The sequence below is a fragment of the Podarcis bocagei genome (genome assembly GCF_964188305.1).
Source record: "Podarcis bocagei genome assembly, chromosome: 15".
In the NCBI taxonomy this organism is placed as follows: Eukaryota; Metazoa; Chordata; class Lepidosauria; order Squamata; family Lacertidae; genus Podarcis; species Podarcis bocagei.
In genome coordinates, this window is record NC_138141.1 from 31,654,901 (window position 1) to 31,681,937 (window position 27,037).

The window sequence follows — 27,037 nt, forward strand, 5'->3', positions numbered from 1 at the left end:
GGACTTCCACATGCAAATCATGAGCTCCCCCACTGAGCTACAGACCCTCTTCAACCAGAACAGTGGAGTGGGAGACTGGGGAATTCTGGAATGCCTCTGTTGGAAAATGGGAAGAGAGGGGGAGACAAGAGGAGACGCAAGCAAGGAACAAATGATTCTCAGAACTATGTGAATGGAATCTGGCAGCGTGTACGCCTTATCTGCTCCACCAGAACCTCACAGCTTTGTAGCTATGTTCTGCTTGGAACCCACTAGGAGACAGAGATGCCTCTGAGGCAGGTGTGTTGTTGATGACCTTTCAACTCCTCCCATCTACAATTAAATGATTGCATGCCTTCCCCAGGGGCTGCTGAAGAAACCACACCCGCAAGCCGTCACTTACGAAGTCGTCTTCGTAGTCCATTTGCAGTTCAGCTGGAGGCGGGTAGCAATGGCGAATGTCCAGCCTGAGCTGCAGCTCCCGCACCTGCCTGCGTAGTTGCTCAACCTCCTGCTTGTAGGTGGCCTCGATCTGCCGCAGCCTGTGCTGGATCACGTCTGTTGGGAAGGGGAGCCCGTCGTCGTCTAGGTAGAGTGGAGGCACTGGGGAGGGGCTGCTCGGTGGTGCGTGCTTGGAGCCGAGGGCCTGCTTCAGATGGCAAGGGAGCCACAGCTTGCTGGACTTCCCAGCATAGCCTGCGCAGTGGGTGCCGGAGTGGCTGGAGCAGCCAGGGGGCTTTGCACTCTCTTTCAAAGGCCACTGACCACTGAGGCACAGTCCAGAGGCCCAGAAGTGCCTGCTGCTCAGCCTCTTGTTGCAGCAGCCATAAGAGAGGAGCCGCCGGGGACCCACGTCACCTCCGGGAAGCGACGTCCCCATTCCCTGAAAGCTGTCCCAGCTGGCTCCCAGGAAAGAAAATTCGCTCGTCTGGCTCTGAGAGATCCCTTTCCGCCACAACTCCGGCTGAGCCTTCCCTGTCTGGCTGCCCTCTTCCCCATGCCTGACGCGGCCACTCTTGCCGTCCTCCTCCTCGTTCTGGCATCCAGGAGCATCCTGCCTTGGAACACTCGGAGCTGGTGGAATCCAATGGGGGCCACCCACTGAAGGCTGGAGGGAGGTGTCAGGGCAGCAGGGCTCTGCAAGGTCCAAGGGGCTGTTAGATTCCAGGCCAACATCTTTTGCATGGTTGCAGAGGGACTTTCCAAGCTGCTCATCCGTTCCAGTCACTTCTCCCAAAGGCTTTGTCAACTGAGAAGCATTTTGAGTGGGGCAGGGACCTTCCACTGCTTCTGGACTTGCTCTGCTTACAGTTTCTACCTTGGGAGATACACCATTTAATTGCTGAGACCCTCTATGGTCTTGTGATGTCTGTGGCTGTTCAGTTCTGTTGTTTTCAGAGTTCCCGTCGCTGGCAACAGGCAAGGGGTGCACTTCTTTTTCTTCCTGCTGCTGTGGAGGCACCTGGGGAGGTTCCTCTCCCACACTCTCTTTGCCAGCTGCCGTCTCCTCAGCACCAGGATGCCTGGGCTCCAGGCTGACCCTGACATCCTGACAGTGGTTGTTCAGGTTCGGATCACTTGATGTGCGGGTCAGCAAGCTGCTGGGATCGCAGGCAGAAAGAAGATCGTCCATAGATCTGGTCTTTGGTAATCTGGAACCACAAAAGGAAACCTTAGGCACTGGAGAGAATGATCTCTCTCTGCCCGTGGAGGCCCTTGCAGGGCCTGAAACAGGATATGGGTTCACCATGGACGCAAGCAGCCAAGTGGCCAGAGCCTGTCCTCACTACCTGAAAGTCTGCCAACTAATCTCTGGCCCCACGTCAAGTGTTTATGGCCAATGGAGAAAAACCTAGATATTTTCCGAAGGGCTTCAGAAGCCTCACTGTTTCTAATGGTCTCTTCCTTTGATGTTAATGCTCAGTACACAGCAATTACGACTGTGTATCTCAGGATGAACAGGTTGAGGGGACCCTCAGCAACCATTTGGATAAGAGGCATTCAATCCTTACAATGCACCTTGGCATTTCAAAATGTATCTTATATGGTCCTTTCTCCAAAGTTTTGGAAAAAACAGTAAAGAAATCACCACATACATAGAAGCATCCTTTCTTGGTGTGTTAGATTTAAATGTCAGGTTCTTGATAAGCACTGACATTAACAACTCTTCCAAGATTTTTTAGGGCAGTGGGGAAGGTCAGAATATACAAGTGGATAATGTGATGGAATACAAAGTAGGTTGAAAGCACCAGAACCTTCCCTTGGACAAGACCCACTGTATATAGTGGAAATGGAAAATATATGGCAAAATTTGAGCTATGCTCTAGACCTAGAATCATAGAATGGTAGTGTTTGAAGGGACCCAAAGGGTTATCTGGTCCCACCCTTTACAATGCAGAAACCACAGCTAATGCAAGCAGGCATCCTTAGAAACCCTGGTGCAACTCACAAGACGAGGGTCACTTTATCCTACCTGTCAAGAGACCTGCTGCTAAACTCCTGGCTTTGGGATCCAGAAGGCAGGTAGAGGTCCATGCCCTCTTCTCCAAGGGGGCATGGGGAGGATGCCGGGAGATACACAGCCGTCCAGAGGTGCAGTGCTCGCACATGGCATACGGGGTGCAGCACCTGCCATGGAAGGTGGAGAAAAGCAAGCTCAGTCAGGGCAGGACACCTCCCCCTCCTCCAGCACCAGGGGTGGGAATCCCACTCACCTGTTCGCTACCAGGCATGTAGAGCAGGTTGTGGAAGTTCTTGTTGCCGGCTCTCAAGAGGGACCAGACCGAGCAGGTGCGCTTGGCGATGTTGTGGATCTCGCGCTCGCAGGGACTGTTCCCCAGGAAGGTCCCATAAAGGCAGGAGTAGGTGTGCTGCACCAATTTCACCTGGAGGAGATGACAGGAAGGGCTTTGGGTTAAAGCTTGCATGAGCCCATCTCTGGAAGAACGCTTTTCATGCTTCTGTGTTATTAAAAAAAAAATTATACACTGCAAGGTGTCTCAGGACACGGTCGGTAGAAATAAATATATGAGAAATAAATGTTTATAGACTTATATTTGGAAACTACCTGGAGTATTCTTGGCCCTGTGCGCTCACACTTCAGATGCTCATGATTAAAGTATAACTGAAACTAATGACTGGACCAGCCTACCTGCTGTCAAGGGCAGGAGAAAGTGTGTTGCATGAAGAAAGGGAAAACTGTGGTGTAGTATTTTATGCAATTTGAACTCTTCATTCTCAAATTATTTCTTATTATTAATATCTGATATTCTTTTATTATTATTATTTATCCTGTCTTTCCCCCGGATAGGGTTTCAAGGCAGCTTACACAAATGAAAAGAACACAGATAAAATACAAGCAACTAAAAACATATAAAAATTATAGTTAAAAGGTAATTAAACTCTAATAGAATTAAAATAATATAAACATTTAATCTCTTAAAATACAGGTAGTCAAAGAGCACAGCACTGTTGAAGGCCCTTTCCTGAAAGGACTGTTGGAATGGAACAGTCTTCAGCTGCTGGTGGAAGGACAATGACAGAGTCATTCTGGCTTCTCTAGGAAGGGAGTTCCAAAGCCTGGGAATTGCCACTGAGAAAGTTCCCTCCCACCAAGCATGCCTGCGAGGGTGGTGGGACTTAGAGAAGGGCCTTCTGGAAACTCTGTAAGCTAAGTGTCTGATTTATTCTAGCCTACGTATTCTCATGGGGATTGTTTATTTAAAGGTGGATAAGGGCACCAAGTTTCAACGTCCTTGGAGCAATCACCATTGTGCTAACTCTGCTATGAAAGAGTAAGAATCTCTCTTCCAAACTTCTCTCTCCAACAAAAGCAGGATGCTGTACAAATAAAATGATGAATGAATGCATGATTTATTCTTCAAACTAAGCTCTTGTGAGCCATCTTGACTCTCCCATTAGAAAGATCAGCCTGTGATAAAATGATGGGTCTACTGTGATTTGCCCCTCCCTAGGCTGTTGCAGGCTCTCTCTTACCAAGAAAGCTTCATTGAACTCAAAAAGGCAGGGGAACTGCTTGAGCAACTGGTGGACAGAATCCAGCCACTGCAGGAAAACGGGGCACTGCTCGTTCTGATCCTCCGCCTTCTCCTGGTGTCCACAGCGATCCCCAAACTTGTGGCCATAATCCAGCCAGTCTGATTCAACCAGCACCTGGAAACCCTGCCAAGAGGAAAGAGAGAAATGTCACCGCCGTAGACCCACTGGGCAGCCCACATTGAAGGGGCAGGAAGCTTCTAGGGCTGCCAAAGTCATTCCTCAGATTGTAACATTCCTCCTCATATCCCCTTCACTGGTGTTTCCAGCACAACCCCTTGCCTTAGCTCAGCGGCTATAGTTCAGCAGTAGAGCACTCACAGTAAGTCCCAGGTTCAATCCCCAGGTAGGGCTGGATGAGACTCCCTGTTTGAAACTCTGGAGAGCCACCACTGCCAATAGACAATACTGAGGAAGACAGACTAGTGCCTTGACTTAGTATAAGGCAGCTTCCGACCTTGAAAGTTCTCCACAGCCTTGCCCTACCCCATTCTTCTGCTCTCCTTTCCATTAGATCGCTTCCTGTGATCTTTAGTCCCAGTTTGGCCACCAGAAAAATCCCTTGATTCCAAATACAACAATGTCCATTCTTCCTTGCTGCTTTGTATGCTTGGAACACTTTTCCTAGGCAAATTGTGCAGTGCCTTCTCTCACTCGTCAGATCCCAACTCAAAACTCACCTATTCCTTGAACTGTAGAGTTGGGAGCAACACCAAGGGCCATCTGGTCCAACCCCCTGAAATGTAGGAAGTCTAACTCCATGTTACTGTATTTGCCCACTTTCTTCCCTTGCTGTCCCCATCTACCCTTCCCCCACCAGCTTCCTTTTATCTTCCACGTTGTTTGTTTTAGATTGTAAGCTCCTTGAGGGCAGGGTCCTGACTATTCTCATTCTGTAAGGTGCTGTGTGCCTATCTAAAAATAATATGAAGAACCATTTATCCGACCAACTTTATATGGCCGATGATGTCCTACTTTCTTGATTGAGTAACACTCCAAAATAAAAAAAGTAAACTCTTTTTAATTTCACAGAAAGGCACAAGCTTGTTCCAGAAGAGATAACAAGGTGAAAGCTCATTGCCTCCTGTGAGAGACTGCCCTATCAGTTGGAAAAAAGAGACATAGAGGACTTGGGAGAAGCATGAGAATAGGTTGTGCTTTGTCCACTTTGGATTATTATATAAAGAGGCCAAAGCAAGAGAATGCCCCACCCACCCAGGTCAGGTTCTCCTGAAAACTGCCCTTTCATCTTATGTTAGCAGGCAAAAGAGACATGATACCTCCATTGTCCGGTAGTAAGGGTCCAGAAGGATCTTTGCCAGGGTGACAATCTGTGGGGTCCTGTCCCAGCCGTCTGAGCAGTGAACCAGCACAGGGCGCCCTTCTCGGTCGACAGCATTGGAGACCAACACAGCTGCCTTCAGCATGACAGAAAGGTGCTGCAGCCACTTGGTGCTCTCCAGAGCCGACAGCCAGCTGGAAAGGGATACAGGAAAGGGAGAACATTAAGCTTCTGACAGATCTAAGGGAGCTGTGGGGAACCCTCAGACCCAGGGGGGGGGGGAGGAGGAAAGCAACTGCTCTCCAGGCCCCTCAATTCAGCCCTCACATACCCCCTTCTCTTTCTCAGCCACACTCCCTCTCACACAGCCACCCTCCGTCACTGGCCCAGCTCCTCTCCCTCCTTGGCTGCTTTTGCCCAAATGGAACATGTCCTTGAACTGTGATCCTGCTTCTGGCTGTTGCATGGCTGGAAGCCGCTAGTGTAGAAAGGGAAGAGTCATATCCATTGCCCTACCCACTTCTGCCTCTGCTCCCAGCCACCACTGGGCTGTGACCCCCGGAATGTGGCTCACAAGGGAATGTGGCGCTCTAGCTGACAACCACCCCTCGGCCCTGTCCTATCAGTTGTCTCCATGACCTGCTTCATCCAGAAATGCCTCCTCTTCTCTCTCAATCAGTAGCACCCTCATCAGATCCCACAAAGTTGGTTGTCCGCAGGGGTGGGTTTCCAGATGCAGGGCCAGTCTTGATAGTTTTTAACTAGCTGCCCCCCAACCTACACCCTGAACTGCTATCCTAGCCCACTCCTGCCCTTCCCTGTTCATGCCTCTTGCCTTGCCTGCGGGGAGGATGGAGAGATGTGTAGAAGTGTGTTTAGACACTTTCCTACTGTACAAAGGTACTGTCAGGGAACTGCCATCAGTGCCGGAGGGAGAGAGCAAAATCCGGAGGGATTCCAGAGAGCGTCCCGGGAGTGGGAGAGGTAGCCCATCTTCTGGGGAAGGGAATCAGCGTAGCACCAGTGGAGAAGGGGGGCAGATGGGGGAAGCGGCGAGGCGGTCCCATGACTCCTTGCCAGGGACCAGCGGGGAGAGTAGAGGTCCTCTGCTGCCTACGCCCTCCTTGCGCAGAAGGCTTTCGCCCAGAGAGAGTAGGAGGAGACTAGGCGTCAAAGAGCTGCTTTGCTGGAAGAAGTTTAAGAAACGCCCACTGACGGATTCTGCCAGCGATTGAGACAGCCACGGGAGAGTGGCTGTCCGGACAGAAAAGGTTCACTCAGGCAACCCAGCCAGGTGTTTGCACCGGCTTACGCACGAGCAACCCCTAGAACCACTACAGGTACTAATTATATTCATTGCTCCACCCACTTTCCAATTTGTCCCCATATGGCCCTTGGAAGGTTGCACACCTTCCAACCTGAAGCTCCCCTCCCCTGCGTCAAGGGTTGGAAAGCGAGGATCCACAGAGAGATCGACAGCAGATGCCACCTTTTCCAAGGAGAAAGCTCCTTACCAAGGACATGGCATGCACTTGCTGCAGCTGCTGGCAACCAGCAGCAGCACAAGGAAACAGAGAAAGCTCCCTCCTGCTCTTCAGACTGCTGGCCCTCAATAAGCTAGGAGGAAACATTTCCATGGCAACAGGGGAAAAGAAGAGTGATGTGATGAAGCTGGCCTAAAAAGACACAGCAGAAAAGGCAGGGGCAGAGAGAGCAGCTATCAATATTGAGGTCATTGCCCTGTGGGGTGGAAAGGAGGCAAGAGAAAGTGGAGCAGCTAGGAAGATCCCCCTGCCCTGCAAAAAAAAAAAAAACCCCAAAACCCAGAGAGACACTGAGACATAGTGGAGAGACTGTCAAGCCCTGGGTTCAAATCCATGCTCGGCCATGAAGCTCACATGTGACCCTGGAACAATCACCTCCTCTCAAATTCTCATGGTTGCTGGAAGAATGAATGGGGTGATGTTCTGAGCCACAAGCCCAAAGGAGGGCTTGTGGGAGTGGCTGGGTGCAGGGATAACCAAAGAAGGATGTCAAAAAACAACAGAACAGCCAGTTCTAGGGCTTTATTAAAGAAGGTGCAGACTTACAGCAAATCAACCTGCCAGGTCTCCCAACCTTTTACAGACGTGGGACAGACACTGCAGCAAGAAGATGCCTTGCCCGTGCCCAAGGACCTCTCATCACTTCACCTGACCAGATGAGGGCATAGGTGGCAAATACCCAAATCTTACAGGTCAGCTCCCCTTCTGGGCTCAGAGCCCAGCACTCCAAACCGCCCAGATAAGAAGAACTTCAAAGCAAGGCAATTAACTTGTATCAAAGCAAGTGAATATAGACATATGTGAGCTCACTGTTACAACTACCAGTTAATTATGGGGTGATCTTAACTACCAAGATGGCGTTTGCAGAGCTTCTGGAAAAGTTTGCCTTTGGTTGAACACAGGTGGGGAGGTGTTGGGCTGTGCCCCTGTGCTATCCCATCCTGATCAGGAGGCCCTGGGAAGAAACCTCACCCTAAATTGGAGTTAAAAGCTATCAGTCCCATTAACCAACTGAAAAGGCAGATTGGAACTTACTTGCTAGGGTCTGGCATCTGACTGCAGACAGCCCGCAGGTACTGGAAGCTGTTGCGGATGGAATGGATGTTGGCCATCCCCATGAACACCACTTCACAGTTTGGGTAATACTCTGAAACACAGCACAGAAAGGGAGGGGGTCAGCTGGAAGCTGACGCTGGCTGTCAAAGGAAATATCTCGCAGCAAAAAAAAAATATCTTATTCTATTTGTTATTGATCTGTCACAAACTAACACATAAACATGTAAACAGTAAGAGAACCATACACGGAACATATTCGATATAAAAAACAAATTACAGAGTTGCAATTACATATATCAAAGTTTTTAACATGAGCCTATATAACCCAACCACAATGATGCATGAATAATGGGAGGAATGCTTAAAATCTGACCACACATTGCAGATGCACCCTGCAACCTGCCTTACAGCTGACCCACTCACAAAGAATAGCATGTGTGTGAGTGAGTGAGTGAATAAATGAATAGCAGCAGAGACTTTTCTGAAAAGGACACCTTGTGACTCAGCTGTGGCAAAACAGGTTGGATTTGCCCTGGGCATATGCTCCTGTCCTCTCCCGTCCCCTCCTGACAAGTCAAGCACAGAGATGGGGAGCTGGGGAGCAGAAAGCCACACCAGCACTTCTCTTAGGGGCTTTGACTCATGTACCCCTATTGTGTGCTCAAATGCCCCTCGTACCTTCACATTCACAGCCTCCTCCCTTAGCTCGGTTGGCGACGGCGGCAGTGTAGGACCGGGCATCCAGGATCAGCAGCTTCTGAGGTGTTGCTGAACTCTCCACACTTGAGCACGCAGTCAGAGATGAATCTGCAAAAAGGACAGTTCAGTCTCCCATCTCCCGATCCATGTCCTAATTCTATACAATCTGCCCAGCAATATGGAATTCAGAAGAAAAATAAAAAAGCGGCCTCAGAGTGAACTTGAACAAAAGTACCAACAAAGGATAACTAAACAGCCTTTGCCTTCTTTGCAGTCATAATTCTCAGAAGCATTACATGATGCCATATCTAGAATACTATTTCTGGTTTGGGCCTTGTGAACAAGTGTTCAAGGAGGAGAAATTCAAGCAGAAATTGGAGGTGGCAAACAGAGAGCAGCTTTCAGGGATAAAGTAATGAGGAAAGGGTATAACTGCACTCCACAAGTCTGTCAGAGGCATAACAAGAGATGACAACGAACTACACTCTTTAAACAAAAACTGTAGGCGCAACCATTAATGTCCTTACACTGGCCATTAGCTGTTTTGATAGGGAATCAGAGGTCGGCTTGCAGCCTTCTCTCTATGCTCTCACAACACTCCCAATTGCAGTGTGTTCAAAGCAGAGCTGGGGGGGAAACGACTTATCAGCTCTCATGATCTGCTTTTTAGATGGCTAACTGGGATCATAATCTTGGAGTCTTTCTTTCCAGCTTCTGGCAGTAGCTGCCCTCCTAGAACCTTTCAGCAGAAAACCAGCTTGTGGCTTTATTTGCACAATTCCTATGTGGAACAGGGACTGGACTAAAGAGAATTCCGGGGCTACAATTTTAACCACACTTTTCAAGAAGACACTAGAAGTAAGGCCAGGCCTATGCTATCATGGTCAAGGGACCAAACTCTGCCGAAGGGCGATACAGCATTTAAGCAGCAAAAGTTGAGAGATGAGAACATGCCTGCCTGCCTTACTTACCAAAACCAGCATCACAGGCCTCGTTCCCGTCGCTGAGCCCAGAGTGCGGGGTCCCCCCTGCCAGCCTCTGTCCAGGGTTCAAGGCACAGGCTTTGGCGATGGAGGTTACGAGGTACTCGTCATCAGCGTTGCGCCAGCCCCACCAGCTGATCTCCGGCTGACTGCAGCGCGCAATCACCGCCCCGTTGCGCAAATGTCTGGGAGGGAAATCAAGGAAGCCCACTAGTCCCAGAGTACATGGACCCGTCTCAAGAAGCCACAGCTTCTCAGCCAAATAATAAGGATATTTTTTGATCGGGGAGGTCAGGGAGAAGTAGCATTTCCCAGGATCCCGTGAAAGAATATGGAGCCTTATTCCATATTGCATGTATGATCTAGTAGCTGGACTAGATGACCCTCAGAATCCCGTCCAACTCTACAATTCTATGTTTGCAGCAACCTTCCACAATGCCGTACCCTCCAGATGTTTCAGACTACAAATCCCATGATCCCTGTCCATTGCCTATGCTGGCTGGGGATGCTAGGAGTTGTAGGACTGAGAGACAGAGAGAAAGATCTGCAAAGCAACATGAGGAAAAGGTCCTCCCTGTTAGTTGAGTTATGAAAATGCAAAAATAAGAAGGTAAATTCTGTGTCAAAGACCAGACCTTGTGCTGCAGATGAGGGTACACAGCCCTGAACTCACTCTCTTTCTGCAAAGGCTCTGTACATACAACACCAACTAAATAACAAATAAATTCCCATAGCAACTCTAGAACCAAACCAGACAGCAACAAGGATGGTAAGGGTTTTGTAGATCAGGCCATGAGCCTACAGATCGTCTAGTCTACTTGGCCTATATCTAAAAACAGATGAATAATCCAATTTGATCAATCTTTGGCTGGTAAGATATAAGCAGGACCATGGTTTGCAGCCTTCAACCCACAGAATCTCAGTGATTCCCCTCAGCTGCCACTGGATCTGAAACCTTCTATAGTTGAAGCATTCTTTTTCGTACCTATACACAACTGCTGGAATTCGCTTCCACGATCGAAAGGAAGCCACATTCTCCAGCTCCTTGTCAGTGATCCAAACAGGAACCAGGAGTTTCTGCGGGTAGCTGGTGCACAACCTAAGAAAGAAAAGACACAGGGAGCTGACCATGGGACAGGAGTGAAAGAAATGAGAGCAAATTCCAGACCTTATTTTTTAAAAAAACTTGCAAGGCTGTGCATGTTTGGAGAGCCACTAAGAAGAACTTCTGAAATGTGTAGCAGCAGCAACAACAACAACAACAACAACGGGCTCTTCAACTGGAAATAGAAGGGGAAGAAAAGGGATAGGCAATCTTAGGTGATCACAAGTGGGGCGGGAGCAGGGGGCCTTTTTCAGCCCAAGGGTAGCACTTCGGACCTGGGGAAATGTCCAAAGGCTGCATGCCAGTGATGGGCGGAGCTAGAGGCAAAAGTGGGTGGGTCAAAGATGTGACTCTCACCTTTGTACAACAAGATGCATTCCAATCACACAAAACTGGAATTTTTGTGGGTTTCTACACACCTCACACACACACACGTCCTCTCTCCATCCAGACAAGCAAGAGGCATTGTCTCTGCTCCTATATTGTTTCACGTTCCTATATTCTAAAGCAGGGGTTCCCAAACTTTTTTGGACCACTATCCCCTTGGGTCCCATAAACTCATTCCCAGTATCCTACCCTAAAAGAAGCATTATTCAGAATAGCCATTTGGAGGACCCACTATGGAAGATAATAACACAATAAAATTCAAAGCAGTAACAATCTATTGCACATTTATTCAAAATCCAGTTAAAGAATTAATTCAACAAAGCTGATGAACTTGATCCAGTGATGCCAGCATTTGAAGTCTGATAGTCATATCTACCTCCAGCACCCCCCTAGGTAATCTCACCCTTTGGGAACCACTGTTCTAAAGAGATAGATGCCTAGCTAATGTAATGCCCAGTAACAAGGTGGGTGAGGGGCTGCAGATTATTTTTGCCTCTGAAGATGGTGAAGCCTTTATCGATGACTCACTTGTAGTTGTTATTGATGTCAGAAACCCTCCACACATTTTGCAAGTCAAAGCCCATCCGAGTCAGCTCCATCTCAAAGCGGTATTTCACATGGTCTCCTGTAAAGGGATAAGCAGTTTTTTAAAAGTCAGCTCAAGCACCAAGTGCCATCCAGAAGTTTGGGACTCCAGCTCCCACCATTCCCTGTCAAAACTGCCACATGATGCTGCAAAAGATGGCAGCACAGTCGTGCTGGCTGGGGCTGATGGGAGCTGTCGTTCAAAATCTCTGGAGGGAAACCAGGTAAGCAAAGGCTGTCAGAGCACAGCTCTGTCTTAAATTGGTGAGGAGGGGGTTAACGGGGCCCAGCATGGCAAGGCATGAAAAACGGCGGCTAGAGGCCCCTCTTAGATTTGCCTTAGAAGGTGTCCCTTTTGACCTACCAGGGCGGCAGAGGTGGGCATGCTGGTCCTCCTCATCAGCACAAACCCCCAAGCACCAGGCGTGGTAAGCAAACGCAAACAGGTCTTCCGGCCTGGTAGGGCGAGCGATGGCTCGGCTCAGCCTTTTCAGCCATTCCTGGCATTGCTTAAAAGTAGAAAAATGGCACCTGCAAGACATAGATGGGTACAGGCACACTTTGTAATGCTCAGAAAAGCAAGACAGACAAACTGAACTACAGGAATGAAAGGAGACATAAGCACCCACAATCTCTTTGATGTCTACTGCCTGTGGCCACTAGCTTAGAGACTCAATAAAAACATTTAACCACAAAAACTCTGTATAATGGGATGATATATCTACTAGACCTGTGACATGTACCTAAGAACAGCAAGGTTTGAACTCCCTTTTTCCTTTAACCGTCAACCACTTTTGTTCCTAGTGCTGTTGCTTTTTAAAACATACATATAAATACAACTTCAAAAAACCACTTAAGAACATAGGAAGAGTCTGCTGAATCAGGCCAAAGGCCCATGTAGTTCAGCATGTTTTCACAGTGGCCGACCAGATAGCTGTAGGAAACCCTCCAACAGATTCCAAGTGCAAGAGCCCTTTCCCTTCCTGTGGTTTCCAGCAACTGGTATTCAAAAGCATTACAGCCTCTGACCGTGGAGGCAGAGCAGAGCCATCGTGGCTAGTAGCCATCATTAGCCCTCTCCTCCATAAATTTGTCTAACCTTCTTTTAAAGCCATCAGCGTTGGTAGCCCCAAAGACAAATTTGTAGAGGAGAGTTCTTTGCAAGGTGTTGTTCGCCAGGGCAGAAAACTGAACTTCCATTTGCAGGGGAAGTCTACCTCTGAATACCAGATGGTGATGGAGGAAATAAAGTGGATGGGGGGGGCACTGCTGCCTTCACGAACTGCTTCTGGGCTGCTCCTCGCTGGAAAGAGAACGCTGGACAAGTTTAACCTTGGCCTAATTCACCTAGGCAATTCTTATGTTCTGGTGAGGGGACCTGGTTTACAGACCACACTACCAACACCATACGTTAAGAGGAGTGGTGGGGAATCCCCTGCATGCAGCTCACAGCCCGATTTTAACTGTGCCATTGGGGAAGGAAGAGGGTTTTGATGCCATGCAGCGTGCAATGGCAGCTCTGCCCATTACAAGTTCAAAGCATGGAAAGGCTCGTAGCTCAGTGGTAGAGCATCTGCTTTGGATGTAGATGGTCCTAGGTTCAATTACTAATGGCAGCACCAGGTGACTGAGAATGTTCTCTGTCTGAAACCCTGGAGGGCCTCTGCCGGTCAGTTCAGATGTAGACAATACTGAGCTAGATGGACCAAAGGTCTGGGCTTAGTGCAAGGCAGCTTTCTATGTTGGAAATGTCTTGGCAGACTCAGAACCCTTGCAAATATGCAAAAAGGAGTCCATGCATTTTGCAACTGCATGTGTGCAATTTCTGAGATGCAGCTGATTTCTGAAGTTTACAAAAACCGTAAGGCAGAGTTTGTAGTTCAAATGTGTGCGCTGAAGTTATTTGCATTCTTCCAAGGGGATTTAATGAGTTTGCATTTTTCAAAGCCAGGATAGATAAAGGGTGTTGAAGAGCTTTTTCTATAAATCTCTGTGCTAAAAAAAGAAAAAAAGGACTGACGAAGAAAAACGTGAAACATGAATGGCATTGCTAAGAATTAAATACATGCATCTGTTTCCATGGGAAATAGGTTTGTGTGATGGTGTGCATTAATTTTTGTTTATTTAATAACATTTATATTCTGCCCTTTCTCATAGATGATCTCAAGGCAGGTCACGACACAACAGGCAGATGTGTGGGTCTGGTCTGACCCAATACTGGAATGTATAACCACAACAGGTTTCCAAGGGGAATGTGGCCCTTCACCCAAAATGAGTTTCCCCCACCCCCTCATTTATGTTAGTTACCTGCCTGCTATAACCCTAGGCTGTCATCAGGTAGCACCTACCTGACTACTTTGGAGTCCTTGCAGACAATGTGAAGCTGGAACATGTCCCGACTCTCCACACTTTCCATCATTCTCAAAGGCACCTAGAACAAAAGACAAGGAATGAGTGAATCAGTGTGAGGTTGTGCGGTGTAGTGGTTATGGAATGTCAGACAAGAACCTTGGAGACCAGGGTTCAAATCCCTGCTCAGCCATGAAGTTCACTGAGTGACATTGGGCCAGCCACAGTCTAAACTACCTCACAGGGTTGCACAGGATAAAAGGGGAAGGGAGCACTATGTACACCACCTTGAGCTCCTAGGAGGATAGGTGGGATATAAATGTAATTACAGTGGTGCCCCACAAGACGAATGCCTCGCAAGACGGAAAACTCGCTAGACGAAAGAGTTTTCCGTTTTGGAGGTGCTTCGCAAAACGAATCTCCTATGGGCTTGCTTCACAAGACGAAAATGTCTTGCGAGTTCCTGCGGGGGTTTTTCCCCTCCCCCCCTTTTCTAAGCCGCTAAGCCGCTTATCAGCTGATCCGATCAGCAGATAAGACGCTAATAGCCGCTAATCCGCTAATCCGTCAATGGGCTTGCTTCGCAAGACGAAGAAACCGCTAGACGAAGAGAATCACAGAACGGATTCTTTTCGTCTTGCGAGGCACCACTGTAATAAGTAAATTAACTAACCAACTAACAAGGCAGGCAAATGCCAACCTCTGCAGGCAGAAACCTAACCAAACTTCCCACATTTCTAATATCCCAGATTAAGATATGCTGAGGTCCAAAGGGATGTCACATTAATGAGGCCCCACAGCATTAACAACAAAATCTGTATTATTCTAACACAGAGGTTATCTGTATACCACCAGTTGCCCACAAGTTTCACCCAGGCGGTCCAGAGGCATTCATATTGACTTTTAATTGCATTTCCATTGTTTCTTTTACTTCCTATATTTGCATATTATTGTGTTACAATTTTCAGTGAATCCTTCAAGAAGGAATTCCACGCACCTCACCCACAAATGTCAGATTGGTAGTGATCTTTCTAAGGGTGTTTGCGCATGTATCTTCCTCCAGAGGGTATGATTGTTCCCTCCCTTTGCTTGAGTCACCTGGGGCTGCTTGAAGAACAAACAGCCCAGACTGAGTGGGTTGATCAGGAATGCAGGGGGACAGGGGAGCAAGGAGCACCCAAATAGGACCATTTTGGCAGCAGGGTTGAAAAGGGGAGAATAAAGGACTCTTCCAATGGTAAGGGAGGAGCGACCTAATCAAAGACATTGCAGACTCTGCCCAAACAGACAGAGAGACAGACGTGTAGCCCCAGACGTACATTGATTACAGAGTCTTTAAACTTGATATGGAGCCGGTAGTTGGAAATGGCAATGATGGCGTCACTCGCATGGCCCAAATACTCCACACCCTCTCCCTGTAGCACTGAAAATGGAACCTGGAAGGGGAAAGGAGGAGTGTTAAAACCTTCTGGCTGAAGTTCCAAGGAGGCCACCACCCACAGCATCACTTGAACAGGTGACTAAGAGAGAGAGAAAAATATTGACATCTAAGTCCATGAGGACTTCCACTTGGGAACAAGCTGGAAAGTTCTCAAGGTAATGGAGCAGTGCTCTACAATCTGGAATCCCCTGAAGATGTTGGACTACAAGTCCCATCACTTCACCCCATCCCAGCTAGCACAGTCAACAGTCAGGAATGATGGAAGCTGTAGGCCAAAATCACCTGGGGACAAGAAGGGTTGAAGGACACTGCACTGGGATACAAAAAGAGCAAGGTCACTAAGCCTGTTCCTGGCTCTACAGTTCCCACCATCAGTCCAGCACTCTTCTGGGTGTCTGCAGTGGGAACAGGTCCCAAGAGATGCACGGAAGCAATGGCTTCAATCTCCTCAAAATACAGCCTCGGATTTCCTCTTCTTTTAAAACAAGGAGTTAGGAACATGAGGAGTGTGACACCACACACACAGCACGCAACGTCATGTTGCTTTTTTGGAGGAGCCCCCCTCCAAACATGTGACACAATGTTACACATTGTGTGTGTGATGTCACATGTTCGCGTTATGGTGGCTGGCACCCACAATCCCGAAGGTGAGATGGCGCCCCTGCTTCTTCAGGAAGGCTGGGAGAGACCCCCACAAGTCTTCACTTGCTACACTAGATGATTCTGTATATAAGGCAGCTTCTTTGTTTCTAATATGACCAGCCAACTAAAGTTACCTCCCAATTACTGTATCTCCCTGCTATGTTAAGTTACATACTGCACAAATACCATACAACCACATTTTAAGAGCTTTCCCCCCCTTCCCCCCACTCCCCCCCCAATCAAGGATGTGGGAAGAGATGATCCTCTGAACTGTTGGTCTGTACTGCATTTGAACCAAACTGCTAAATTGTGTTTGTTTCCTCCTGAAAACATCAAGGGGTATCTTCCCATGCTTAAATTTAGATCTCCTCCTTTCCTTTTTTCCCCTTTCTGCTGGTTAACTGGGAAGCTTAACACCTGAAGGCTGGTGTGAAATTGTGCAGGGGATGTGAAATTCTCACAGGACTGTGGAAATCAGAGGGGGAGGGTTTGGAGTGCAATTTAGCTGGCAGCATAAAAAAGGGACGCCTCGCTGCCTCACTCTGGCCTTTTAAGTTAAGGAACAAGAAAGTGTTCAGAGCTGGCTGCCTGCGTCTTTGAAACACCGCTGAGATTTTATGAAATGTGATTTTATTCCCTGGGGGAAGGAGAATATGAAATCGTGCAGCAGGATGCCCAGGCTGCCTCTCTCCCCCCCCCCCGCCCCCCGTTACAATTCTCTGTGGCAACACTGACACAGCAAAATTGAACAAGGCTCAAAGGCACATCGGCACATCACAGGAAGCAAATCACAGGGCATACTCTCAAAAGCCTCCTCCTGTAATTTGTTCTCACTGCCCCCATGCATAACCATGATAAAATATATGCATGAGCACACAGAAGACAGGGAGCCCCAATTCCATATGCAGCATCCCTCTGTTTTACTTGGTTGTTTGAGTTTAATATTCTAAGATCTAGAGTGTGTGTGTGTGTCAATGCACACAATTTAAAAATCAAGGCAAAGAAAAATATATGCTAAAAATTCAGCCTCATATTTGGAAGTGTAATCCTCCCATGCCAATAGCTGGCCCAAACAATAAATTATTACAGTCCTCCTCAGAGTATTTGGGTGGAAAGGAGGCGGCATCAGAGGGGAGCCACAGAAAATTCCTCTCTGTGTGGGCTCTGTTTCCCTGAGGTCACTTCACAGGATATTTAGCTATCATCCCCCCCAATCCCTTTTAATCCAATATATAATAAATGTGTTCAGAAGTGGTATTTTTGGGATTTTGCTTAAATCTGAACTGAGTTCACCAGACAAGATCTTGTTCATATGACATTTCAGTTACATTGCCCAATTACATGGCCCATGTTGAAATCCAGGTGCAACTAGGTTCTCTATTTATTAGCTTCAGCTCAGAAGGCCTCTTCTATTGTGGAGGTTCCCCTTTCAAAGATGCACAACACCTTACAGTCTATAAATGCATAGGGAACTTGGACAGTGAATTAACAGTCTCCCAGAACCATAAAATTGTAGAGTTGGAAGGGACCATGAGGAATATTAAGTCCAACACCCTGCAATGCAGGGAAATTTTGCCCAATGTGGTACTCGAACCCACAACCCTGAGATCACGAGAGTCTCGTGATATACCAACTGAACTATCCCAGGTCGACATAGAAATTTCTCAAACGCCTTTACAGACAAAAGGAAACCAAGGCTTGGTTGGCCCTCTGAAAGGCGTGCACAGAAAACTGTACAACTATTTTAAGACATGACAAAACATGTCTGGGGTCAATGCTAGTCTAGCCCAGTAACCGTTTTCTTCAGCCTTGAACACTCACAAAGATCTCTGTAACCCAAAGATTGAGCCCTTGATAATGTAAAAGCTTTTGTTGTTGTTTAGTCGTGTCCGACTCTTTGTGACCTCTGTTGCTACATATTTCTCATTCTGGGAGCCCAACGTGACTTTTACTGTGACAATAGCTATAATGTAATAATAAAGTCCAGGCCAGCCTGACAGCTTAGGTACGGGAGGTAGTTGTGTTCTTGGCTATCAGCGGCTGATAGACAGATTTGCAACATTTAAAGAGATTCTGCTTCTGGCTGTTCACTGTCCCAGTTCATTGCCAGGAGTGGCTTAGACTGGCACATTAAAAAACAAAAACTCAGGGTCATTAAGGACATTTTGAATTTTCAGTTTCTTTCCCACTATTTCTTTTCTTTTGGTGGTCACGAGTCTCCAGGAGACTGCACATTCCAGCAGATTGTGTGTGCTACTCTGTTTGTCCCTGTCCCTCCCTTGCAAAGCAGAAGAAATATGGTGCAGCTCTAGAAGGGACAGAGAACTAGCTCTGAGGAGCAGGGGAAAGGAGCAGGACTCACAGAGGTATGAATGACTCCAGAGTGATAACAGTGTGTCCTTGCAGCAGCAGCAGCTGTGACACAGCTTTGCACTCAGGCTGCAGGAAACATTCGCTTCCAGGAGTCTGGAGGGAGATTTATTACACACCCGCAGTCCTCACCCCTCCTGCCCGCCCATAAGGAATCGCACCAAGCACCACCCAGCCTGCCAGAGCCCCCAGGTAGCTTACCTGTAAAGACTCTTCTTCCTTGATCAGCTCTTTGTGAGGGAACAAGTCCTTGGCCTGGATGTATTCCAGACTGGGCGGGCCTTCTTCACCCTGGATGCCAAACACAAGAGCAAACGCTCAGAGGGGCACAGCACATTTGCCAAAACGCCACGGGATGCACATCCCAAACACAACACAGATACACTGCTTGCACACCTCCTGCTACACTGTCACACTTTGCCTCTCCCCTGCAAAAAAACAACAACAACCCGAAAACAATCTTTCTTTTGCCTACATACAGCATGTAACTTTGCAAGAACATAAAACGACACAGGTTTCCTGTGCAGGGATGAGCCAAAGAAGAGGACAGGCAGGGTCCATACTGTGGGGAGGCTTATAATACTGACACACTGATACTGAACCATCTGCTATAGTCCAAGACTCAGAATACATAGGAATAACCCTTTCTGCTGCCCCCAATTCTGCCCAGCGCGAATTTGTTTATTTATTTTTTACTGAGTAGATTTATGCAGCACCAGATTTTTAAAACATCCATTAAATTCTCTAAAATGTATCCTAAAATATGGTACAGAATAAAACATAATCAGCTTGGGGGCAAACAGCTGACAATATAACCACTCACAATCCAGTTAGCAACCACTACATATCAGAGTAAGGCCCCTTGCCCCCTTGCCCAGGAATAGGCTGAACAGCACAAATATTCCAAAAATGTAGAGGAGGAAACATTCCTAATTCCTCTGTATAGAAGCACTGTACTTGCGTTCCATCACAAGCCAGTGTGTGTTCCCCAAGATATGGACCGGATCTAGATCCCACCTCCCGAACTAAGCACCCCCCTGTTTTAAAACCAAGCAGGGAGATGTCTCTCTTAAAAATAAGACCTCTCCTGATTTCCCTCTGAAGTCTGGATAGCTTCTGTTCAACTCCCAGGCTCATCTCAGTATCCCAGCATTCTTAGAATCATATTCTGCATGCAGTCTCTAAAAATTCTCTAGCTCCATCTTCACTAAATCAGTTTGAAAGTGGCCCAGGGACTCTGGGACAAAGTTATATGCAGATGCTGAGAATTGTCTGAAAATAATCACGAGTTGTAAGAAAAAAAACCCAGGTCAAATAAGTCCAGTATTTTGTCTCTCCCCCCCCCCCTCCGTCCAGTGGTCAGCAAGACACTTTGGGGGAGGCCATAAACAGTGTGCAAAGGCAAGGGTCACCTGCAACTGGAATCCTGCAGCAGAATGCCTCTGAACATGGAGGTTCTACAAAGCCACTGTGATCAACAGAAACGCAATAGCCCCAGACTCTCAGTGCAAAGCAATGACCATTAAACAGCTTAGAGGTCATAATAATTCATTAAGCAATATATAAATCCTGTCAAATAAATAAATGAAATAAAGCCTGCTGTGTGGTTAAGCCCCCCCCCCTTTTTCCCCAAGGTAAATTATCTGCACAAAAGAAATGGGGAATTAAGCATTTTCTGAACAATAAATAATTTTTCCACAGTCTCTTGAGAGAAGGGGCCCTTCTTCTATTTTAAACCCATTTTTTACACAAAGGATGCCCATGTCTTTAAGTGTCAGGAACTACCAGAAGTGGGAAATATTTCAAATTCCTAGGAACCAGCATAAATTCTTGTAAGAAATGAAGAAATGGGGAGGAGTGGGCTTTCTAGTCCTGAGGTTAGCTCACTTTTTTTAAAGCTAGAAATGACCTTGTCAATGCCAGTATGACTCCCCATTCACACCATACACTTAAAGCACCCTTATACCCCTTTAACAGTCATGGCTTCCCGCCAAAGAAGCCTGGGAACTGTAGTTTGTTAAGGGTGCTGAAAGTTGTCACAGAGCTACAATTCCCAGCCATTATCAGTCGTAAAAGTTAATTTTCACTCTGAAAGGCCATCAGATAGAAATGGAGGGTATTTCCCCCACCCTTTCCATCTGATCTTTTCCCAATTGTGTTTTGTTCCCTCATCTCAACTGGAAGCATGAGAAGAATCTGAAGAAAGCAGGAGGGTGATCAAACTTCTTCCCCAGAAACCAATAAACCAAGGCATCTTACATAGTTGCACATAGCTAAGCTATGCAATTTGCTCCCACGTGATATAGTCATAGCCACCAGCTTTGATGGCTTTAAAAGGGAGATAACACAAATCCATGGTGGATAAGGATGTCAAGGCTACTCGCCATGCTGGCTTTGTTCTGCCGTCACTGTCTGAGTTGGTAGACTGTCTAGTTGCTGAGGAACATGAGTGGAGATAGCACTGCTGCCCACACGTCCTGCTGGTGGGCTTCACAATGGGGCATCTTGTTGGCCACTGTGAGAACAGGATCCTGGACTAGATTGACCCCCCCTCTGGCCTGATCCCAGCAGCCACGGTTTCCTTATATTATCTCATGACCTGGGTCTGGCTGGCGCATGTACACATCACAGTTTCAAAGCTTGGACTGGGAGGGTCATGGACACTGTACCGAGTTTTCAGACCTAGCACGGAACCTATTAAAATGTTGGGAAGGGACCAGAGCTCAGAGGCAGAGCATTCACTTTGCATTTGGAAGGTCTCAGGTTCTATGACCATTTTACAGATATAAGGCAGCAGGGCCAGGATGAATCTCTGCTAGGGGCTTTGGGGAGCCACTGATAGTCAGAAAAGGCATACTGGCCTAGATCAGGTTCCCCCAACCTGGTGCTCTCCAGAAGCTGTTAGACTACAATTCCCAGTAGCCCCAGGTAGCATGATGAAGGTTGGTTGGAGCAGATGGGATTTGTAGTCCAAAACTGCAGGTTGGGAGAAGCTGAAATTGTGGACCACTAACCTGACTGCATATAGCAGCTTTCTGTGTTCATGGGAGCATCTCCATCCTGATGTATACCAGGATGGTCTGGCACATAAAGGCAGTTGTCATATGTTCACATATTTCAATACTATTGGTCAAATCTAGAATCCACCCACCTACAGTAATACTCAAGGAGACTGCAGTGAAACTAGTTTTAATTAAAATGGGAGAAGCTTTTTAACGATGTGAAAGCCTTGTGAAGTTGAAGCATTTATCCCACCCACCCAAAAATGTTTTGGCCCCATGACAAAAATCCATTTTAAGCTCAGGAGATATTGATTCTGGATGCCCCAACATCTGATCTATTCTTGATCTACTAAATGACTGTGGTCTGCCTTCAGACACTGACAAAGACCAGAATTTCTAGGATGCATTAAAACAATTTCTTCCCTTGAAAAATGACATCATCCCTCATTGGAAATTCAGCACTGAGACATTCAAGTTCACCAGGCTCTTCTAAATAAACCAAACTAGGTTTTGCTTGCTTTCAAACTTCACAATATGAGCTGCTTCACCTATTATCAAGCACACATTTTATCTTCCCCCGAGAAGGTGGTGGTGATTGGGCGGGGGGAGACGTTTAATAGGACAAGGAGAAAAATATTTTAGGGAAGCTAGTTAACACTTTCTTCAGAGGCAACTTCAATCAGGGGCTGAGCATTCACCGTTTCCCAGAGAGATACTGTTCTTCAAATTAGATACCTGGAAAATGACTTCTTCTTTTTTTGCTAGTCTAAAAAAAGAAAGGGCTGTGTATGTAGCCCATGATAAATATAGGCCAAGATGGAGCTATTACCTCCTCAGTCTTGAGGCTGAGGAGGCAGTCTCTGAAGTTTCTCCCAAGTTCTGAACGAAGCTTTTAACAGGGTAGGAACTTATTTATTTCTTACATGTATATCCCACCTTTTCTTCCAAGGAGCTTGAGAAGGTGTACATGGTTCTCCCTCTCCTCATATAATCCCTACAACACATCTGTGCGGTAGGTTAGGCTGATAGGCAGTGACTGGCCAAAGCTACCCAGCGAGAGCTTCGTGGCCAAGGGGCAATTCGGATCCTGGTCTTCCAGGTCAGAGTCCAGCACTCTAAACACTGCACCTCACTGGTGCTCAAAGAGGTGCTCCCTGATGACAGCAGGGAATTCCAAGGGTGGGGTGAGAAGTGTATCATTCCCACCCCCACCCCCTTCTTGTGCCAGCTTAAGGTGGGGAGCGAGCAGAGAGGAGAGTGTTGCTGCTACCTATAAATAAAAGCTTGTCTATTTGGCAGATGGGGCTGGTTGTCTCTGCTGTATTTCAGGTCCGCTAGTAGTTATTACAGCCCCCATATATTTATTGTTTTGGTTTATATTGACATTTAAGGATAACTTATCTATCTTTAACTGTGATTTCTGCATTTCAGGGGGTTAAACTAGATGGCCCTTTTGGTCCCTTCCAACTCTACAATTCTACATTTTCTGCTGCGCTAAAATGTGGAACTTTTATTTTATCTTATTTGTGGGGGTTTTCAGATGCTGTAAACCCCTCAGCGGCTTCTTTAAAGTACAAAGCAGTATAAAAATTAGCTAAATAAATAAGGAAATATCGTTTCTGAGTCAGAATATTTTTTTTCCACAACCAGGTGTCAAACAATCCTTGGCGCCATTCATGGTCATTGTGCACACATGAGCCAGAAGAAGACAGAGGATGGTTGTCATGTACCACGTACCACGTACCTGTGGTCGTGTTCAATGGGGCAGCACACAATTTGGAGAGGATGCCCAGTAATGAAATTCATGCATAAGTCATTCCATGATAGCAGAGGGAGGTGGTCTAGGCACCCATATAGGACCTGGCAAGCAATCTTGGTCTCAGTGGTGGGTAGCGCTTTGACCTGACTATAACAGCAAAATCTGAACATGGGTAGAAATATCAATGGGAATTCAGCTTATCCCCACAAATTAAGGACTCTGGGATCCAAAATGAAATCAGGCTCTCTCTGTGACATACGTCTTTATAGACAGGCTTATAAAAAATTAATCCACTGGCACAAACCACTGAATGGCTTTGAAAAAAAGTGGCCTCGACATTTGCTTGCCAGTGCTAAGTGCAAAGTGCAATGTACGGAACAGCAAACACTGGCTGCTCCCGTAAACCATACAGCCAGAGCTGTGTAGTGGTTAGTGTATTGAAGTAGGACTTGGGAGAGACCAGGGCTCAAATCACCACTTGGCAAGAAAGTCCACTGGGCCTCTTGGGCATCTCAGCCTAACCTACCTCACAGGGTTGTTTGGGAATTAAATGCGGAGGGAGAATGTACACCACCTTGAGCAACTTGGAGAAAAGAGTGGGATATAAATGCAATACATGCAATTGCACCGCACCCCCCCCCCCAGCTTGCCCTTCCCCTATTCCTAAGAATTAGCACTGGGAGACCCTCATCCCGGCTTGTCTGCTCACACACACACCAATGTCCACTGCAGGATGGATAGTGCTAGGCGACTGCCAACTATAGGTACATGTGCACATGCACACTCACAACATGGATCAAGGATATACCAGCCTTCACCACCTCTTCCAAGAAGCTTTTGGTACAAACCCTTATTCTGCTCCCTAACACTGCCTTCGCTAACCTAGTGCCCTCCAGTTGTTTTGAAATACAACTCATGTGAGCACCAGCATCCTACAACTGTGCTGGCTGGGGCCAATGGGAGCTGTAGCCCTGTATATCTGGAGGGCACCAAGTTGGGGAAAGTCCAAGCACACTTAGCTGATTTTGCTCACTTTGTCCCCGTTATCCTTTCCCAAAGGCTGAAAATCATCTGTTATATTGAGGGCCTGCCTTTCTTCTATCACAGAACTCAAGGCAGTGCACAGAGGAAGGAAGGAAACTCAATAGTAGAGCATCTGCTTTGCATGCAGAAGGTCCCAAATTCAATCCCCAGTCTCTGAAGATAGGATTAGTAGAGACTCCTGCCTGAAACTCTGGAGAGCTGCTGTCAGGCGGTATAGACAGCAGTGAGCTACATGGGCCAATGGTCTGATAATACACGCTCCTAGGCACCCCAGGTAGTCTTCCATCCAGGCCCTGATCCACACCAATAATATGTGCCTTCATGGACCACATCCTGGTAAAATTAGGCTGCAAGCTTCTCAGGGGAAGGAAATGCCTTCTCCTCTCTCCTCCCCCATGTTGCTCTGTGTGCAACTATTTTCATAATAATGCCAAGAGGCACATTGTGATTCACCTAATTCTGCACAGGCCCCCATGTCTGCAAGCACTTGACCCACTGGACTAACCTATTATCATGTTTGCACACCTAACAGCCCTCCCCATATATACACACACACACATGCAAGGTACAGGCATCCGTGTGTGTGATAACAAAGCATCACTCAGTCAGGACAACAACATATAAAACTGCACAACATAGGAGCCAACTCCTAGGGGCCGTGGGGGCTTCAGTCCCAACAATAAAATATTTAAGGGGGGCTGGGCCTCCACAAAGTTGATGGGCATTCCCATTCAAATGGTGTGTGTGCACCACATCATGTGATCAATTATGCAGGGCGGGGCTTGCCTCGGCCCCTACAATATTTTACTCAAGTTGGCACCCCTGCTGCACAACTTGTACTGCATGATACTACAAGGGGATACCTGGCTTCTGAGCCACCATACACACCCACCCCCCTGGAGCTGGCTCCACATTCTACTCTTCTCGGGGACAATCTGTCCAAGTGACTTTCCATCAGAGCTCCTTCAAGAGACAACAGGCTGGAGGATGCACTCAGGAAGCCGGGAGGGAGGTTACCGTGCCGCCATGCTGAGTAACAGCATTTGGAGCTGCAGCCAGCTGCTGCTCATGAAGGGTGGGGAGTGGGAATCTCTTTCAGAGGACAGCAGAAGATGGGCGTGAAGCAGGCCGCCTTCTCATTTCCCCTCTAAAACCAAGCAGCAGTCAGTGTGAGCCTCTCCTGGTATCAATCAACACGAAGAGGGGGATTCTAAGGGGAAGACCGGTGTCTCAGCAAGCCAGGCCCCCTCAACAGCCACCATGTGGCTATGACCTAGAGAGAAGTACAAAGCATGAGGACCCACAGCCACCAGAAAGAGAGATTTACTCTTGCTGGGTGGATGCACCTTCCAGGCAGGAAATCAAACTTCTGCCTGCCTGCATCTTTGACCCCTATTGCTTTGCTCAGCGGGGGGCGGGGGGGTGTCTATGAAACCATTTTGCAACCCCAGTTGGAATGGTGACCTCTAACCTCCAGCTGAGGATGAGGTAAATGCTGGGGGGGGGGAGAGGGAGTCCACCAGATCAAGGTGAGAGTGAAGAATTGGAGATGGGATAGCAGAGCCACTCCCCAAGTACTAGGCTGAGAGAGAGCTGTACGGAAAGGCCAGACGCCTTCAGACAAGCAGTTCACAAGATGCTCCATTTCCAGACACCTCCTACCCCTCCCGCCTGCCCCCCCCCCCAATATCAGACACGAAGAGAAAAATCCAGACTGACAAGCAGCCTTGCAGGTAGGCAGACAGAACAGAGAATAAAAGGGGTGGGGGCAGGGAAAGAGACCCACTTACAAAGCAGTTGAGCATGGAGCATGAGACACGGCCCGGTAGAGTCATGGTCGCTTCCCGGGGAGGTCGCCGGCTCGGGGGCAGGCAAGTGGCATCGCTTCCCCCTGCCCCCCTAACGACTCAGGCAGGCGGGCAGGCGCGCCAAGACATGCAAAGGGCTAGAGCATCTCTGCCGCCGCTGCCGCCAGAGCAGGTGCGCTGGCTGCTTCAGTGGCTGCTGACAATGGAGGGGAGGGGAAGGAAGGAAGGAAGGAAGGAAGGAGGAGGAGGAGGAGGAGGAGGAGGAGGAGGAGGAGGAGGAGGGAGAGAGACTCCACCTCTCTCCGATAGAAGCCAGAGGAGGCTCTGCCATGCCAGGGGACTCCCTGACAGCCAAGCACAGAAAATGGAGTCCCTTACAGCAGGGTTCTGGGCTCGGCAACCCTTGCCCGCCCCCTTTGTCCTGGGACTACAGGGGCGGAAAGGAAAGGGGCCAAGAGGCATGTGCTGGAATGCACAGGGAACAATAGCAGCAGCGGCAGTGGCAGCCTGGCTTTGTGTGTTCCGGCAGGAGAAAGACCCGGCCAGGATTCCGCTCGGAGCTCACGTCCAGTCCATGCAGGACAGCCAAGCAGCAGGAGAGCAGAAAAGGGGCATGCCGCTGCTGTGCCTGCCAGTTCTGCTGCACGGCTACCCGGGGCCTGCAGTCTCCTCTGGCTAGGATCCAAAGACTACATGGTTGACATCTCAGGAAGACGCACACCCCGCAGTAAGGCACAACAACACAAGAGACTCAGGCCAAAGCAAGGAAAGGAGGGAGTGTGCTTAGACCTCGCTCTGGCCCCAAAGGAGCTGCCTCCTTCAGCACCCAAGGGAGGCTGGGCAACAAAGTCAGCTCAAAATGGGTGGGGGAATTCCCCAGATATCACTGCACTGATTGCATGAGAAGAGGGGTTCTCTGGACAGGTGGTGGAAGCTGAGGGGTGCC

The 27,037-nt window shown here is 47.9% G+C and overlaps 1 protein-coding gene across 2 annotated transcripts in view; it reads right to left on the minus strand.

The window, feature by feature from the left end:
• The window catches only part of MTMR4 (myotubularin related protein 4), a 48,707-nt gene that overhangs the window by 5,158 nt on the left and 16,512 nt on the right, over positions 1 to 27,037 (minus strand). Inside the window, exons 1-15 of one of the 2 annotated variants that reach the window (XM_081172880.1) lie at positions 26,074 to 26,272; positions 18,680 to 18,769; positions 15,345 to 15,461; positions 14,025 to 14,107; positions 12,041 to 12,207; positions 11,620 to 11,716; positions 10,585 to 10,698; positions 9,588 to 9,784; positions 8,596 to 8,724; positions 7,897 to 8,008; positions 5,316 to 5,511; positions 3,976 to 4,161; positions 2,694 to 2,864; positions 2,453 to 2,607; positions 383 to 1,631 (exon numbers count right to left, since the gene is read on the minus strand). In XM_081172880.1, coding sequence (XP_081029006.1) covers positions 383 to 1,631; positions 2,453 to 2,607; positions 2,694 to 2,864; positions 3,976 to 4,161; positions 5,316 to 5,511; positions 7,897 to 8,008; positions 8,596 to 8,724; positions 9,588 to 9,784; positions 10,585 to 10,698; positions 11,620 to 11,716; positions 12,041 to 12,207; positions 14,025 to 14,107; positions 15,345 to 15,461; positions 18,680 to 18,769; positions 26,074 to 26,118 — 3,108 coding nt within the window. In that variant the 5' untranslated portion in view covers positions 26,119 to 26,272. Of the gene's footprint in view, positions 1 to 382; positions 1,632 to 2,452; positions 2,608 to 2,693; positions 2,865 to 3,975; positions 4,162 to 5,315; positions 5,512 to 7,896; positions 8,009 to 8,595; positions 8,725 to 9,587; positions 9,785 to 10,584; positions 10,699 to 11,619; positions 11,717 to 12,040; positions 12,208 to 14,024; positions 14,108 to 15,344; positions 15,462 to 18,679; positions 18,770 to 26,073; positions 26,273 to 27,037 lie in introns of those variants that run through there. The other variant, XM_081172881.1, reaches the window with a different exon arrangement.